The sequence below is a fragment of the Oryza brachyantha genome, chromosome 2 (assembly GCF_000231095.2).
Source record: "Oryza brachyantha chromosome 2, ObraRS2, whole genome shotgun sequence".
NCBI lineage: Eukaryota > Viridiplantae > Streptophyta > Magnoliopsida > Poales > Poaceae > Oryza > Oryza brachyantha.
Genome location: NC_023164.2, coordinates 23896453 through 23914780, shown reverse-complemented (window position 1 = coordinate 23914780; position 18328 = coordinate 23896453). Strand labels below are relative to the sequence as shown.

The 18328-nt window shown below is 40.1% G+C and overlaps 1 protein-coding gene across 1 annotated transcript; it reads right to left on the bottom strand.

Moving 5' to 3' along the window:
- Window positions 1-6650: 6650 nt before the first annotated feature.
- LOC121053660 lies at window positions 6651-7527 on the bottom strand. Its single transcript, XM_040521458.1, has one exon. It carries the CDS (start codon window positions 7525-7527, stop codon window positions 6832-6834), a length of 696 nt encoding a protein of 231 aa, XP_040377392.1. The 3' UTR covers window positions 6651-6831.
- Window positions 7528-18328: the final 10801 nt, after the last annotated feature.

The following is an 18328-nucleotide window of genomic DNA, read 5'->3' as shown; positions in this document are numbered from 1 at the left end:
ACTATTTAGAATGAATTCCTTGATTCCACAGTCACTTGTCCCGCATCATTTTACTTATATTTATACTTATAAGCTAAAATCTAAATAGTTTCGAAGTTGAATTTTGTTCTATTGAAGCTTATTTTTTAAGCTCGGCTTTCTAGACAGGAGCGGATCTAGCCTAAAAATTGAGTGGGGCACCTTATTAAGATTACTAGTGTGCTCAATTTTTTTTTACTTACACTACATATTAAATTTGAGTGGGGTCAATATCTGCACATGCTTTTAGATCTCTAGAAATATGTGTATAATTTTTTTATTCACAAATTATTTTTTATTTGTAAATATGTGGTTTAGTTTTTTCCATGAGAAACAAACAATCGCCCCTATGCTTATAAGCAAAATTTAAATTTTTAACCTTAAATTTAAAGTTGATTTTGGGGTTTTTTACCAAAATTTTTTATCATTGGCTTTTAGATTACTAAGAATACATACATAAAACTTTTATTCAAAATTTTTTTCTTTTACAAATATGTCCTTTCTTACTTTTTTTTTACATAAAAAATTCAAACAATCATCCCCATTATCGAGATGAAGGGTATTTTCCGGTCTCAAAATAAATGTCATTTAGTTACTCTGCATTTTGACGGAAAATGTATTATTTTATTTAATACATTAGGGCATGTTCAAAGGTAAAGCATATTAGCGACTCTTATATAATCCAACAAGTCAACAACAAAAACCTATTTTATAATAATACGTACAAGACAGAGTTAAGTATGGTTTTCTTCATTAATGCAAAAAAATATTTTACACAGCTTTCTTTTTATCCACGAAAGTTTACTTTTAATAAATGTTAAGAGTTGACTATAAGTCATTGCCGTCTCTCATTCCCTCTCTTTCCTCCACGTCACCAGATTTTCTTATGTAACGATTGAGACAGTTAGCTAATAAACACCTTTATACGTGTCTATACAATTCTATTATTACTCTGTGTGATTGATTATTTAACAGCAGAGATGTACTCTAGTATGCCCGACTATTACTGGCTTTCTGCGTTTGTCTCCACTCCCCACGCCATGTATAGTCCTTTAATTATTCTCGTTGTTTTAGAAAACGACATTATCTTCTAAACAATATATATTAGATTGTAATTATTTATTAAATATATAAAATAGTAAATAAATATATTAAAGTGATATTTTTATTCATCTATACATGTTGGGTGTGTTCTTTTTAGACATAATATTTTTTTGGTTTTTGTGTACATGTTTCAAACGACTAAACGATGTATTTTAAAAGTTTCTATATAAAAGTTGACTATATCATTTATATATAAAATAGGTGTTTTACCTCTGTAGTATTTAAGTTCAATGTTTGTAACATGTGATAGTTATAATAAAAATCAGATTTTTTTTATCTTTTATCTTTGTCACACAAAAGAACACGTACGGTTGTTAATTACCTAGTGCTTGCAAAATATATATTTAAAAAAAGTAGTCAAAGTTTTAATATTTTGATCATACTCTTAACCAAAACGGAGAATATTTATAGAACCTGAGTCAACAACTCATTGCATGTGATGTGTCCGTATCAACTGTGTATCCAATCATCATATCGCGGAAAATAGCTTTATACCGATTTGACAACTGCCGTGTTTCTTTTGCTGCCTGTCAAACTAACTTTTATACTACACTTCCTGAAAAAAGGCACTCGGCCAACATTGAACCCTCGGCATAAAAATTAGATCCTGCGTAGAAAGAAATCAAGAATCGATATACAGGTGATGGCATTTGTTTGGTTACAAAAATGCTTCTTCTGAGCTCTTCGTTTCCCTCCGTTTGCTCCACCACTTCTGTTACGTCGCCGCGACAACGATCGAGTCACGAGGCAGCAGCAGCAACAGAGCATCACATGCCGGCTTTCGCTGAATTCTTCCTTTCTCGGTCGTGAATTCATGATACGCGAGATGACAAACACGCAGCACAAACCAGAACTAGAGAAGCGACATATAGCCTAGAGAAAACATGGTCCCTTTAGGCCTAACATGGGGGTGCAAAGATTTTTACGAGAGTGTGTTCTGCTAGCAATTTAGCTTGGGGGCCAGTGCATGTGCTCAAATGCTGTGGTCGTCTACTCTTGACTTCGCCTGAACATGTCTACGGCAGATTGAGATCCTCTAATATTATTTTATCTCTGACCCACTTATCTCTCAAATACATATCGATGATCACGTCACGATGAAAGGCACATCTGAACGTCTCCTAGATACATATATTAGTGATCATGTTACGAACATACGATGAAAATTATGTTAGAGTAATGGCGTCTGTCTCGTTCAGGAGATGAGGCTGGCTAGCTGTAAATCCATAGCGAAAACGGGAAAGGGAAAAAGGTGCAAAAGGAGATTCGCCCCACGCGCAGCAGATGCGTTGTTGTTGGTTGGGAAAGGTACACCGGTCGGCGCCGTGTGACTGCCTCCGAGCACACGTGTTGCTTCAAGAGCGATCAAACTGATCATCACTTTCCCTCTCGCCTTTGTGTTAGACCGAATGGGCTTTCTGTTTCTACCTTTATGGGTTTTGGGCAGTGCAGCAAACGGCAGCCCTTTTAGAAAAGCTGTTTGTTCTTTTCTCATTTTATTCCATAATAATTCTCATGGCTGTTTTAAGTATTCCTGGCAGATATTACATCCAATCCTCTGTCTCGGAAATAAAATACGTGAGAAAAAGAGGTACTTCAGCAAATACTCCATCCACCCTTTTAAAAATAGAGCATCCTTTATATTGAAAAGAGAGCGATATTATTTGGAGTTTTCAAGTTTTTCTCTATTCACTTCATAACTCAACGTCCAATTTCAAGAGGGAAGAGAAAGAACAATACAAGAGAATGTGGTTACAAAATATTCTATTGAAGTGACAACAAATATGAACAAAGGATACTTTTAAATAATCATTCAAATGGCAATATGGATCATCATTTTGGATGAGCTGCTAGGAAAATAGAGCATTCCCATATGGAGGAAAACATAAGAGAATGTGGTTGAAAACTATTGATAATATACATGGAGGATGTAATATGAATATTCTATTAAAGTGATAACTAATACAAAAGAGAAAATATATTTTAGATGCTCATCCAAATGTATCAAATTTAGATGAACCGCTAGAAATGCTCCTACAAACCGTAGCCAAGAATGAGCTATTTCCGCTTATGGATTTTGTACATGGAATTTTTATATAAAAGTTATTTACATGGTATTTATAAGAAGGTTTTTTAGTAGTTAATTCAGTTATTTATACCTTAAATAAGTACCAAAAGTTCAGATATTTTTTAATATTAAACCATATCTATCTCAAACACCACCCAAGAGCTCCGATTGTTATTATGTCATTCTCAGTGGTCTCTTTCATTTCACACTTTCTAAGTGTGAAACGTCAGTATTCTGGTTTTGTTCTGTAAAATGAAAGGATATCTCTCAGCGATCATTTTTATTTCACAATTTCATAAATTTGATAGACCATTAAATTCCTGTATGAGAGTAAAATAGGAGGTGGACCCGCACGAGATCCAGATGAAAGAAAGGTTTGGCCTCAATACACTTTCATCTGGCTTTCATTTGCTTGAAAACAACGCCATGAGTTTTTCACTAGAATGAAAGTGTTCTCTTCTCTTTCCTAATTAAATTTCTGTCATGTCATCAAAAAATCTGATGTGGCACCTAATTAATGCCAAATGAAAGTATCATTGAAAATGACCTTAGAGCAAGGCTAATAATATAACCCACAAGCTGGCTATAAAACTCTTTGTAGTCTTATTACAACCGATCCATATAATAGTTAGTTCTTTATCATTATTACATGATCCACATGTCTCTCTCACATAGTTTCTTGATTCTTGTGTCTAAACTAGCTATAAGCTTACAACCCGCTTCTCCTCTCTCTCCTTCCCTCTCTCCTCCACATCAGCATTTTACCGGTTTATAGCATGTTATTATAATTGCTCTTAGTAGAACGTTTGTGTATATTCCGGTAAGAACTTTTTGATGATTCTGCTGTAATTAATGATGGATCCCTTTAGACAGCACCCGTTGTTTCAGAAACAACAATGGAGAAGCAGGTAACCTCGCCAGCGCAGCTTCAAAGTTGACAAAAATCATGGCGCGCGAGTCCTCCCTGTACATACCTCGCTTCGCTTTCCCGGGTAGTTGGCTGGGGAAGACGGCCACCTGGCTCATTTCTGGGTGGCACAGCCATTTGCACCCGTGAAAGTTGAAACAGCAGCCGACACACACAATCTTTCTTGTGGTTAGATATCCATTTTTCCTCTTTTCGATATTATTTTTCCTGAACTTTCCTCTTCGAGATATTATGATATGACGTCGGCAATTTATTATGCGCGTATAAACACACTAGAGTACTAGTGCACCATATACGAACCAATGGAGATTTTCAGAAGATATATATACACGAAGAGTCTTATTACAGGGGACAAAAAGGATAAGATATTTATCTATTTATCCGGGGAAATGCCCATGCACGTTTCTTCGAGTGAAATATAACACTCAACCGTATATAAATAGACGAAGTCATTGATTTTTTTTTTACTTTTGACCATTCTCTTTACTACAAAATACTTATATAAATATGCGAAAATGCAATTTATAGTTAAAATACATCTAATATACATTAAATCGCAGCAAAATAAATAATCATTACATATGGAGGGTGAACTATTCCAGCGGAAGATCACGACGACCTCTCTTTGGGTTCGGTCAAAGGAACACGAGATCTAGTATTGTTTTATGTGGGTGGAGGAATTAGTAAATTAAACAGAGATCAAGGCCAAACGAGTATATAGTTCATGCCACGTGAAGGTGTAATACACATATGATGTTTTTATGATATTTATCTGGTAGAGAGATCGACGCATCCTTATTTTTCGTTTTGGGCTTAGTCATCCTTCTATAATCTTAAGGAGATACCATTGTTCCTAGAAGGGATGGCCACACGAGTCCAGTTAATACCCCTTGCGTCTTTTGGCGGAGTCATTTAGGCACATCATACACTTAAGAACAACCATCACCGAAAACCCACATGTCAAACGCACAAGTTGTAGACCCTCCCCTTATTTTTTATTGTAGTAATGAGGGCATGATTGATAATATTGATGGGACAAGGCGAGATGTGCACCCCTTTATATCTGTCTCTGAAATGACATGTATACTCTTTGTCTCAATTAATATTGAGGCATGGGGCAAGACATGCTAGTAGAGAAAGCCAATATGATATCAAACACATATGATATTAAATGCATCAGGTGGAAAGGATCTTCGCTTTATAGATTTCCCTGTGGCGGGTGAGATTGTCCGCCTACCCTCGCTCTAACACCCTTTTCAATAGGTGTCGGCCGTTGGATCACCCTGATGCCTATATTGAATCAGCCTGACCCCTCTCCTTTTGACATGGCCCTGCCATCAGGGTCCAATCAAATTCTTCGTGAAGTCCCTTCCAAGGCACCCCACGGTTCGTACGGTAGGGGAACTGGCCTTTTTCCCATACCACCGACCACTGGTTAAACATATGCTAGAAAGTAAACTGTGTCATCTATATTAAGGTTCTTATTGTTTTCATTCAGGATTAGTGTAATCGAAATTATTAAACCAGATTAATATACGCTAAAATATGTAATGGAGGCATGGTAATATAGTTACATAGGTAACTATTTTAAAGTACACACAAGTAGTCAGATTATAATATAAGCTGAGGTATATAAATGATGATAATATAGGTCTTTAGCCACATATAATCTGAAAAAACACCCTTAAAAGAGCTAAGCATATTACAATAATTTAGGGTTTTATCATATTAATTTAATTAGGTTTAATCGTAGAATACGCTAAGATATGAAACAAATAGATATTTCAGAAGGGAGTACATGATCAATGCGCGTACGCCTCTTGAAGCATCATGCGTGCCAGGTAGATTCTGATGTTAATTTGTCCCCATACGTCTAGCTCTGCATCACATGTAATTCAAGCTGGTCTATTTAAATTATTAGGGCGTAAGGTTGATCGTTGACTTGAAAATTTTCTGCAGTCATTTAACCAATCGTCCAATCATCCTGCAGCTGCATTTATACACAAATACACTGCACATAGAGATGGAAATGGTGACCCGTGACCCGATACCCATCAGTATTTACTCTATTAGGATTGAGTATGAACTAAATATATCACGCGTAGATAAGTAATCAGACAAATACCTTCACCCGAGTACGCGGGTATGAAAACGTTCTTATGATCCCCGTACCCGTTTACCCATGGGTATAATACCCGTAAGTTTAAATAACATCATGGCCCAATATCAAATTAGCCTAGTCTAGTTAACCAAAACCCTAGGTATTTAAACTATCCATATCTTTTCCACCACACTATATAAATAGGTGATGTCTTAAGTATCTAATGTCTACTGTAATATACTATATGGAAACCATGCAATTTGGACTGTTTTAAACTGTACGGTATGAGTGACCCGACGGATAAGGTTTACCTAAGTGGGTATGGGTCTGGGAAACTTTTCTACCCGTGACGGGTATGAGTATTTTGATAATACGAATTTTTGCTGGTGTGTATGAGTCTGAGATACCAATACCTGATTGGTATTTACCCATTGCTATCCCCAACTGCACATGCACGGATGCACCAAACAAATCTTTGTTGTTTGTGCAGCTAATGACATACTGTATATATTTTAGTGTACTATACATGTATAGTTACAAATTACAACGTATCGTATCCTACCTGTATGAATTAAACAGCAAAAAGTTATCCTATCTGTAACTCTGTTAATCTTAATGCACCATCCTTAGCCTGTGCAGTGAGGTGCTCTCGATCGGGTGGTATTTGATCACGTCCTCGAAGCATCCAACTCCAGGCAACGGCGGAGGCGCCGCCGCCTTCTGCCTGTGGCGACGAACTCCTTCTCCCACGGCCCCCGCCGTCGAGGTGTCGTTCACCGCTTCCATGGTTACAATGTCGTCCTCGTCCTCGTCCTCTTGCGCCGGCGAGGGGCCAGCCAGCGCCGGACACGGGTAGAAGTAATTCCTTTCGACGAGCTTCATTAATGTCAGGCGCCCGCCGCAGCGCCGTGCGCGGATGTACTCGGGCGGCCTGGCGCCGGCGGGCGCTTCCGTGATCACGAGCCTCCCGTCCTCGGTTCGCGTCCGCCTCAATGCGGCCCGGAGCGACGGGAGCGGCGGCGGCAGCCGGCGCATCCGTCCCCGACGCCCGTACGCCACCCAGTACCCCTCATTGCCATCGTCGCCGTCCTCCTTCCCCCCCTCCTCCTCGTCAATGCAACCGCCGCTGCACTCCCCCTCGCGGTTCGTCGTCTCCTGGACACGCGTCGCCACCATCGTCCGCGTCACGACGCGGCCAGCCGGGGCTGCGGCATCGGCGACGAGGAGGGAGCGGAGGCCGAGGCAGTCAGGGGCCTCAGGGCCACGGCAAGACGATCTGTGGACGAGCCGGGAGACAGAGAGCAGCATCGATCAATTTGATCGGTCCGCGCGTGCTCGCCCGAGGCCGGTCGATCGAGCAGCGGCGCGTCCGGGGTTGACGCAGAATTTATACGTGGGGCGGAGGAGGAGGAGGACGCGTTTACTTTGATCTCCGAGACGGCAGGAAGTGAGCGCGCACAGTCGACGCGACGCGCGCCGGGCTAATTAATACGGACACGGATTCGATCCTACTGCCCGTGAACTTCTCGGCCACATTAAGTCACTGACTAATAGGATCCACATGTGACTTGGATTCGGTGACATTATCATATGATATTTTAATGACATTGAGTCACTGACGTATTGGATCTACATAGATCTGGCACATATGGATTAGTGATTTAATGTCACTAAGAATGTTACGGTAATGTTATCGAATTTGCGTCCACCCACGTGGATTTAGATACATGTGAGTCTCGCACGTCAATGACTCAATGTCACCAATAATATCACAGGAATGTCATCGAATCTGCGTCCAATTAATACAAGCCACCGGCCGGATGGGCCCACCGGTCAGCCACGTACGCGTCGTCATCGATCAGTCCGGTACGGAGATCTGGCTGTGGAACTGACAGAAGCGGATCGGACGGCTGGGGGTGCACGTGATACGGCGCGTGGTAGGAGAGGCAAGGCTGATCTCGTGATCTGTCTATGGCAATCGCACCAGCCGGCCCATATGTGATTTAGCTTAAATGGGCCATGCTAACTTCAGCTATGCTTCAGCCCAGCGCTAACACCTGGCCCAGATATTCGATAATATATGGGCATGGGCCCTGAGCTCGGGTGTGGGCCGTGTGGTGGTTGGATCGGTCTCCGTATATCTGAATTTTACATAAAGAGGATACGAAGTCAATTAAGGGCATGTTTGGGGAGCTTTAGATTCTGAGAAGCAGTAATTTGATAGTCAGTTTCTGAGAATCTGAAAAAGCTCATAAACCCAGCTTCTGGATTCTTAGTTTATTTTTTAGAATCTATAACTACAGATTCTCAGAAGTTACCATTCGAGATGGCTTCTGACAGAAGCAACTTTTGGGAAAAGCTGTAGCTGAGAGAAGCTCCCCACACAGGATCTAAGGCACATTCAAAAGCTGAGTTTGGAACCGATCCTTTTCTAATCCATATAAATGTAGAGTAGGTATGTTATCTTAATCAATATAACAAAATATGTTTTTTATTATTTATTTTTATCTACCTTAAGTAACAAATTTTTCATCAATAGATGCTAATAGCCGTTGATGTGCATAACGATAACCTTTTCTCTTTCTTCCCTCTATGTCATCATATTTACATACGTGGCAATGGAGAAGGTTAGCTGTAGGTGTTCTTATACAATTATAAGTTGGCTATAATTATCAACCATTTCAGAATTCAGATAGTATTTCATCCCAAATAGTCCATCCATTTTAAATATAAGCATGTATTATATTTAAAATAGTCACAACAATGAATCTCCAACCGATTAGAAACTTGAAAGACAATATAAACAATTCAGAATTTAAAAACTAACCATTAAAGTGACTTAAAAATATCTTTCGATGTAACCTTAATACTCTCTCTAACCCAAAACTTTCTTTTCCACTTTCCCACGCATAACAATACAAACACAAAAAGACTATAATATACTACATTTATCAAATCACATGACCATTATAAATTACTTTATCTATTTCCAATGTATTTTTAATGCCTTCATGAACTGTCACACCCGGAGTTTTGTTCCAAGCCTAAATTTGTAAAAGAAATTTGTAAATAATAATTGGCTTAATTAACTCAGGAAAAATCTCTCTAAAAGAAATTAATTTAATTAAATCGTGGTTCGCAAATCGATTAACTAGATTTAAACTCAAATTAAAGAAGTATAAAGTTTGGCCCAGCAAATTAATTTAAAACTCAGCAAAAGTGGGGCCTTCCTTTTTCCACTCATTTTTCCTTTATTTTTCCCTTCCTTCTCAAATTGGGCCGAAGTCCAATTTTCCTCCTCTCTTTTTCTTTTTCCCCTCTTCCTTCCCGGGCCGGCCCAGCCGAGCCGGTCTTCTCCCCGCTCGGCCGGCACAGCCAAGCCGGCCACTCCCCTCCGCGCGCGCGCCCTCATCCCTCCTTCCTGGGCTGCTGCCTCGGCCCAGCGTGCCGCGCCGCGTCCGCGCCCGCGAAGTACGCCGCCACCTCCCTCCTCCCTTGAGCCACTGACAGGCGGGCCCCGCCTATCAGCGACCGAGCCCGGTCATCGGCCGAGTCCGCCTCCACCCCGACTCCTCCGGACGCCGCGCCGCCGCCGCAACGGCCGCCGCCGAGTCCGCCGCGTCGCCGACTCGGTCTCCAACTACCTCGCCGCCCTAGCCGCGCCAGCCCCCCTATAAAATCCCCTCCTCGCCGCCACGCTGCCGCTGTTTTCCCCTCCGCCACCGAGCCGCCGCCATGCCCCACTGTTCGCCGCCGACGTGCGATCTCGCCCTCTGCCGCCCGTCGTCGCCGTCCAGCCGCGCCGTCGCCTCCGCCTCGACGTCGCCAACCCTCCTCCGGCCTTCGTCGCCGCCGGTGGGCACCCCACGCCCTTCGTCGCCTCTCCATCCCCTTCGCCACCGCACTTGCCCGTCTCGTCGCCACGTCCGTTTCCTCGCGTCATTGCCGTTCGCCACCGCGGAGCTGCGCCATCACACGTTCCCGGTCCTCGCCGACTCGCCACCACCGTCGCCGTCGCCGGTGAGCATCCCCACCTCACTCTCCTCCTCTCGCTCGTCCACGCCGTCACCGCCGGGCCACCCGCGCCGTCGCCAGGCATGCCTCCTCGCCGTCGCCACGGGGTCGCCGTGCCGCCGCTGTCGACGCTCGCCGTGCCGCCGCTGCCGGCGCCCGCCTCCACCTCCCGTGCGCCGTCGCCATCGCCCCGACACCGTGCGCCGCCGTCGCCGTCATTGCCCTCCAGTCGTCGGCCGATGCCGTCGCCCTCGCGCCGTCGGTCCTCGCCGTCGGCGCCGTGTTCCCCTCCCGGCCGAGGCCGCCTCCCCCTCCTCCTCTGCTTTGGGCCGCTGACGAGTGGGTCCCGCTCGTCAGCCGTCGGCCTCCCCTCTCGCCCCTCTCTCCTCCCCGCGGGTCCCGCGCGTCAGCCAGTCCCCTCCCTCTCTCCTCCCGGGCCCAGCTGTCGGCCCCTCCTCCCCTCTCTCCCTCACCGACAGGTGGACCCCACCTATCAGCCGTCAGCGCCTCCTCTCTCCTCGCTGACGTCAGCAGCTCCATTAATTGCGCAATAATTGATTTAGGATTTTCCTGTTTAGTTAAAAACCCAGAAAACTTCTAAAATTCATAACTAATTCATCTAGTCTCCGTTTATTCCCATTCAAATTTTATTAAATTCATAAAATTGTCAAGAATCCATTAAAAATACTTTCTTTTACTGTTGCAGTAGAGTTGGTGCCTGTTTTATTTATTTTTGTGCTTTGTCGCTTAGATTCGGACCCCACCGAAGAGCCGGTTTACTTCGAGATCGTCGCCGTAGTACCCTAGGGGCCAGAGCAAGGCAAGTGGCACTCATCTTTGATCATATTGAACCCATTATTGCAAATTCCCCGCTTTATTTATTCAAATATGCATTGTTTTAATTAAAGTATTTACTGTATTTATTTTTCGAGTAATCCTTATTATTATGCCGTTGATTATCCAACTTTATTCATGCTAGACCAAGGGTAACTTGATTAGAGTTAGGCCTAGGTTAATGCTTAGCCGTGCTTAGAACAAGTAGCCCATGGGATCACATTTAATCATGCTTAGTTCTGAATAGTTGTAATAATGATTCATTACCCGGTTCGGGCTAATGTCAACTAAAATATTGCTAATGGTGGGCCCTGTGGGTGCATGGTTTTGAGAGTCGCACCCATGGCAATTAAGGACCGGTTCACGGGAAACTCCGGAAGTAATTTAGTGCTAACTGCATGCCAAAATGGGTAAGGTGGGATTTGAAGCATGGCTTCGAACTATTTGACGTACCAAGGCAAGGGTAGGCGTGATGGAGTATGGACGGGCAATCATGGTGTAACGAAAGTCTTTGCTGCTTCCGGATCTACCAAGGCACAAGAGGGGACTGCCCGACTTGGTGTAAAGCAAGGGGTGGAACCTGAAGTGCGGTGCGATTAAATAGGGAGGGTTATGTGACGGGTCCTATCACGGTCTCCTTTCCGGTATGCCATGGTGGTATGTCGGCGCACGTTCAAGTGTAGTGGAGTCGTGTCTTGTGGGTACAGTAGTACACCTCTGATCAGAGTATAACCTATTCGAATAGCCGTGCCCATGGTTAAGCGCGAACTCCCAGTTTCACTGTGATTAGTGAGCCTTTAATAACTTGGGTAAACTGGTTTTCACTTGGGACTACTGCAATGTGGTGTAACGTTGAGTAGTGGTTGGGCCTGTTGCAACGTGGTGTAACGTTGGACAGTGTTGTGGGATTTTACAACTGTTATTTACTTATCCTTTAATGTATTTAATTACCTTTATTCGGTTCATTCTCTGTTATTTATTTAAGTGCTGCTTTATTGCAACTAACCCTAACTCTGTCCTTGATGATCCTTATGCATCATGTATTACCCTCTTTTCCGTGTTACTTGTTGAGTACGGTGGTTTGTACTCAGCCTTGCTCAATTTCCCCCTACAGAGCTAGAAGTTGAGTCCGATGGAGGTGACTCTCAGGAGTAAGCTGGTCTACCATTGAAGCTTTGCCTATGGACTGGAGCCGTACCCGCTGGAGCTAGTCTACCTTTCTTTCCGCTGCATTTTCGTTAGAATAAGTGTTATTTTTAATTGTTTCTAAGAACGATGGTTATGTAATCAACATTGTATTTTTGTGTGCCCTGGCTAGTCCTAGACAGAGATTTTAATACACAATTAAGTTCAGAAATTCGTGTGAGTAATTTCTGAGCGTGACATGAACTCTAATGCAATGATTGTGCAAATATGAACTTAGATTGGATTAAAAATAGAAAACAAACCTTATTTTAAAATATAGATATTATTTGTTAAATGATCTAAGAGATACCGAAGGAGTACTAGACACCAGTGAGTAGACCGACGTTTCGTTATGTAACTAGTAAAGACATCTATAACTAGCTATTAAATTATATAAATAACTGACTATAAGGTTTACTATAATTTTTATCTCCTATTTCTTTATCTCACATTTACATTTATTATATTTTTCCTTAGCGTATGTGTATAGCTAGTTCTTGTATGAGAGTCAAACTCACTTTTTAGCTATAAGCTTAGTATAGAGTCAATATTTATAATAGATTAGTTATAGGTTAGCTGTAATTTTCATCTTCTATGTTTTTCTCCCACCTTTGCTTTAATGCATTTTCTTTAAAATATGTGTATAGCTAGCTATTGCATGAGATACAACCTTAATTTTTTCTATTCTCTGTTTTTTCATGTTAGCTTATAGCTAACTTATAATTTAATATTATATTAGTTCCCATTTACCTTTTACTTTTATAGCTAATTTATAGTCCGGTATGTCTAAGGAAACGATAAAACGGGCTGGCGCTTGTGACACAGCTCGACATTTGTCTGAAACCACCGACCTAATCATGCCAAGGTCAATTCAGAGAGACTCAAATCAAATCAAGTTGTCATAAACATAAAGCATCTTCCATTAATCCTCTCCTTTCTCCACCCACCACGAAACTTGCTCGCCACAGAATACAACATTAGCTCGCCGGCGGTGGATCACCAAATATCTCGACCTTGTTATCATCGGTGAACTGATGCTCAAACCAGTACATGAACGAGGCATGCACTTTACTGCAATTTATGTCACATAGTTATTTGCCACTTGTCTGAAAAGCTTCACTTTCCTCTTGTTTTCTTCTTGCAGAATATGCATCTACCATCCTCATCTACTCACTTTTACCGTTACCGGCATGAATGCAAATTGATTTCATAAGTAGTGGAGCTTTCAGCTCTCAGCAAACTGATTCCATGGCTCCACTACTGCTATTAACTAGCAGAAAAAAAGGGTGTTTCAGAGAGGATTGTGCATAACAGCATAAACAATAATTGGCCATTTGGCATATATCTCTAGCACACTAAGCAAGCGTGTCTGCCACTATCAAACCTCCAGATTTCAAGATAGAGACAAACATCACGCATTCACGCGGCACCAATGTTTAGTGCCAAATCATTGGGGAATGTAAAAGAAATGGAATTACTAGGGAAAAAAAAGGGGGTGTAGTGGTTAGTGGAGCAGGGCACCTAAGATGCACACCCAATCATCAGTTCCTGAGGCAGACTCCAGTGTAATGTAATTATGTAAACTGCAAAACTCTTTTCTGAAGACAAAGGCACCGGATCAGATTCCAATTTGCAAACTAGTAGACAACAAGGGTGATGATTTTCAGTTGAAAACAAATGAGATGATGATCTCCTAGGTAGATAAAGACAAGTTGTGGTGTCTTGATGCAGACTCTTGTAATAAAAGTATCAATTAGCAGTATTCAGAATACCAGCTAATATAGTTTGGTAGGTAGCTGTCCTCCCCAGTATCAAATGGAGCATAGATATTATCCATTTCTTCTGGTAACCTTCGTTCTGTGAATTCTCCTTTTCCAATCGTGGATCGAAGTGCATGTAGAATACACAAACATTTAATTGTGACATCGAGTGATAAGAATATACCGTCATCGAATATGTTTTCAACAAGAGTTGTTTTAGAGTGTTCCTTCTGACCAACGGGGTGGTAAGAGCAAGCAACACAATCTAGCCATTGAGTTTTCATTTGCTTTATCAATGATATAATTATTTTTAGTTTTGAATTAATACTAATCCACAATAAAAAGGAAATCACTAATGACCATAATTACACTTCTAAATTTAAGTACACATGCAAGAAATTAAGGTTGTATTTAATGAACTATAATAGTCGCAATCCATTTGAACGGACTTCCACCTTCGTTCCATAATTCTGGTTGTTCTGGATAAGAGTATAGTTAAACTTTTAAAGCTATGACTATTAATAATTTTTAAAAAATATAGTTTGAAATTACTAGGGCAACATGTATAGATGAGTCATAAAATACATTTAAATAAAAGTAAACATTTATTTATTTTATATGTTTTAGTATAAAATCACGGTCAAAACCTAGAAGACTATGGTTGTCCAAACGACAGGAATTATCAAACTGGAGTGGATATTTTGTTGGCTATTTAAGTTGGGTTGACTATCAAAGTTCCGTATAAATGCAAGTAAGGGAATGAATTGAGATGCATAACGAATTTGTACTTAAAAATCTCAAATTGTTGTTATGCAAATGAATTAAACACTATTCAAATTTCAAAGATTTGGATTTTACATAAGAATTTAAATGTTCACGTATGATATTAGATATTCTACTAAATTAGTTCATAAGTCTCAAATTTCAAAATTAAGTACTTATGTATATATAGTAAATCAAATTTAAAAACATAGCAACCAAGGTTGTTGAATTAATTTCTATACCGGCAGGAATACTTTTTACAGCCGTTTGAAGAATTTTATCTCTTTCCTTTTTATGAGCTATTACCTCCAAAGCTAAAGAAGTAAGAGGAATTATCTCCATTGGATTAATATGTGATGTGTAAACGAATTTGGAGTACCGTAAAACAATTCTTTTCAACGATGATTAATGAGTAAATTATGCCAGTGATACATAAGCTTATGAGGTATAATCTAGTGTACAAACTTGCAAAATGTTCATCTTAGTGTATGAACTTATGTTGTACATGTGAACTAAGGTTAAAATGGCACATCGAAGCTAATTTTTCAGAGTCAGATAGTGATTAGGACACTATGTAGGCACTCACGGTGAGTATTCTAGTTCATGTAGAATTGAATCTAATGTTATGGTTTTTATGTAGAATTTCTCCATTTAAAATATTTTAAAAAAGAGAATAATATGTTCTTAATTTTGGTTTACACTTGTAGCTAGTTCATTGTAAAGAATTATGATGATTCTTTGTCAGATTTATGGAGTAATACTAATTTAGGATTCGCGCTGATTGTGGAAAACAAGTTGATTGAATATCATGTTAATCTGTTAATGTTAGATCTGTACTGCCAAGCTTATGTTAAAGATGCCGCTAACATAAACACTTCTCAAGTGCATGTCTATATAACACCCTAACGTTCTAATCAATATCCCCCTATATAAGGTTATTCATGGTGTACCATTAGGCTTGGTTTACATATACTATGTAAACTCGTGCATTGAAATGAACATTTTACGAATTTACGTACTGGATTACACCTATTTTACAATTGCGCTACTAATTTACTCGTGATTAATATACTAGTCAGGAGCCGGAGACAGAAATGTTGAGATTGAGCCGTTTGGAAGCAGCCACGTATACCTCCATTCAAAAAAAATATTTTATTTTTAATTTGTGTCTAACTTGACCATCCGTCTTATTTAAATATTTAAAAAATTAATTACACATAAAGTACTATTTATATTTTACTGATAATAAAAAATTAATCATAAAAAATCAAATAAAACAAAAAGTCAAGTATCTAAAAAACTAAAAAATAAATTTATTTTGGTCCCGAGGAAATAGTAGTCAATGTTATCGGTGATTCTACAAACTTTGCTTGCACTGCATCCCTCTATCATTGCTTATGGTGGCGAAAGCAAGTGGTACGGAATCTAGAGCTCCACTACATGAAACTTCGGTGGTATTCGCCACTAAAAACATCTCCTTTCTACCTGAAACCGTGGAAGTTAGATCTCTTTTCAATTGCTCGTCATAATTCAAAAGCTCAGCAACGCCGTGACAATTTATTCTATTGTCACCAGTTATTTTTTCAGCTACTCATGAACTATTGCATATTTGCATCGATTTATTTTTAGTAATAAGTGGAACGCAGGCACATTCTTTTATTTTTCTTGCTTATGAAACTAATAGTACTTGCAAAGACAACATCAGCATAGAAATTAATATGAAAGCGACGTGTATAAGATTCAGTCCCATTAGCTCAGGAGGACCTTGTATATCATTTGTGATATATAAAAAATGCTGGAGTCTTTGCTTGCTAGAATCCTCCAATCACAATATCATTTTTTTATTGCACCATACGATTGAACAAGGATTTTTTTTTAAAGATACCCTGAAATGACTAGGAGCCATCCATCGCTTTATATCCGACGGACTTAATTTTATTATACCCCACTACTAGTATGTAGAAATTCTATTTAGGTAAAATTAGAACTAAAATATATAACTCTCTGATAAAATTACGTGTCATATATCATTTTAAAATAGATAAAATGATAAATATATCTTACCAAATTTTAAAATAAAATATTTAATACACTTATAAAAATATATAGTTAGATACAAATTTTACTACACTAATACCACTGCAAGTAAAAGGTATGGTAACATTGCCCATGAACATACAAACCCAACCACTTCATTTGTATGCCGTTTTGTCCGTGCGTTTATCTGTGTGGTTACCACGTCGTATCTTTCATTTTGGCTGAAAATTCATGGCTATCGTAGTTGGTGTAGCATGGAGTCATGGACTTCTCCCCCCTAGATTTGCATGCATATATGCACATAAGCATTCCTGTTTCCAAGTTCGTCCGATGATCAGATCACCAAAAGATACAGGTAATAGGCCTGACAAATGCAACCTTAGCAAAGATGTCAGCTATCAGATGCTTTGCATACCAGGAAATATTAAGTCGCTGAGCTCGAATAACTGGATGCTTCCTTCGTTCGGTTATCTCTGTCTGTCACTGCGTGTGTGGATTGTTACCTGAGATTCTGAGAATATACAATCAGATGCAAGCCTCCTGCAACTATCGGATGTTGTATGGATTGAGAATTCTAGTAATTTCTAATTGTGTTAGTTGGTCCATAAGTCAGAAGAGAATTCTAAATTCTAATCGTATTGGTTAGCAAGTCAGCATGTTTGCCAACCTTCTCAGACTAGCTAATCATAAACTCGTAATCTCTAGTGGGATGCAGATGTCAATTATTACTGGTTGCAACCGGAAGTGCAAATACTCCTGCTCGAGAACGAGAGACATTCAGATAAGAGACGTGTCAAGATTTTTCAGAAAAAAAGAGTTGCGTCTGGTGCTCCACATTTTCACAACTGTACTGTACTGTGACAACGACCATCGTTTTATGAAAAGCCCCGTGCTTCTGTCTCCGACCATCTCAACCACCGAGGATAATCTTTTACCATCTACTCTAGTATACTAAATCCATTTATGGGATACCCTTTGAAAACTAAGGAAGAAGTCATTTTGATTTCTACATACGAGGACAAACACAAACAAAAAGTTCTATGATGTTTTAGACATGAACAGTCACTGAATGCCATCTAATTCCCAGTGTAAAATATTTCTGCAGCTGAAGATAATTTTTCTAACTGCAGACAGTGGCGGATCTAGCTAACGAGATTGGGGAGTTTGAATAAGTTAGACATAGTTTTAGCCCCCTCTTCTGTTGATCTTTGCCGGGTCTTCGTGGAGGTTCCAATAGCTTTAACAAGGATAGCGGGGGCTCGAGCCCCTGCCGCTCCCATGTTAAATTCGCCCTTGACTGCAGATGTAAATAACGTGCAGAACTCCACCCATCTTTTCGTCTATGCTTATACTTATAAGCCAAAATTTAAATTTTTAAACTTAAAGTTAGAGTTGATTTTGATGTCTTTCTATCATAGTTTATTTTTTTAGTATTTGTTTTAGATAGCTAGGAACACATATATAAAAATTTTATTCACAAATTTTCTTTCATTTAAAAATATCTTTTGACTTTTTCA

Bases quoted from the DNA above. Each gene is read 5' to 3' on its own strand.
- LOC121053660 (XM_040521458.1), bottom strand. From the start codon at position 7,527: ATGCTGCTCTCTGTCTCCCGGCTCGTCCACAGATCGTCTTGCCGTGGC.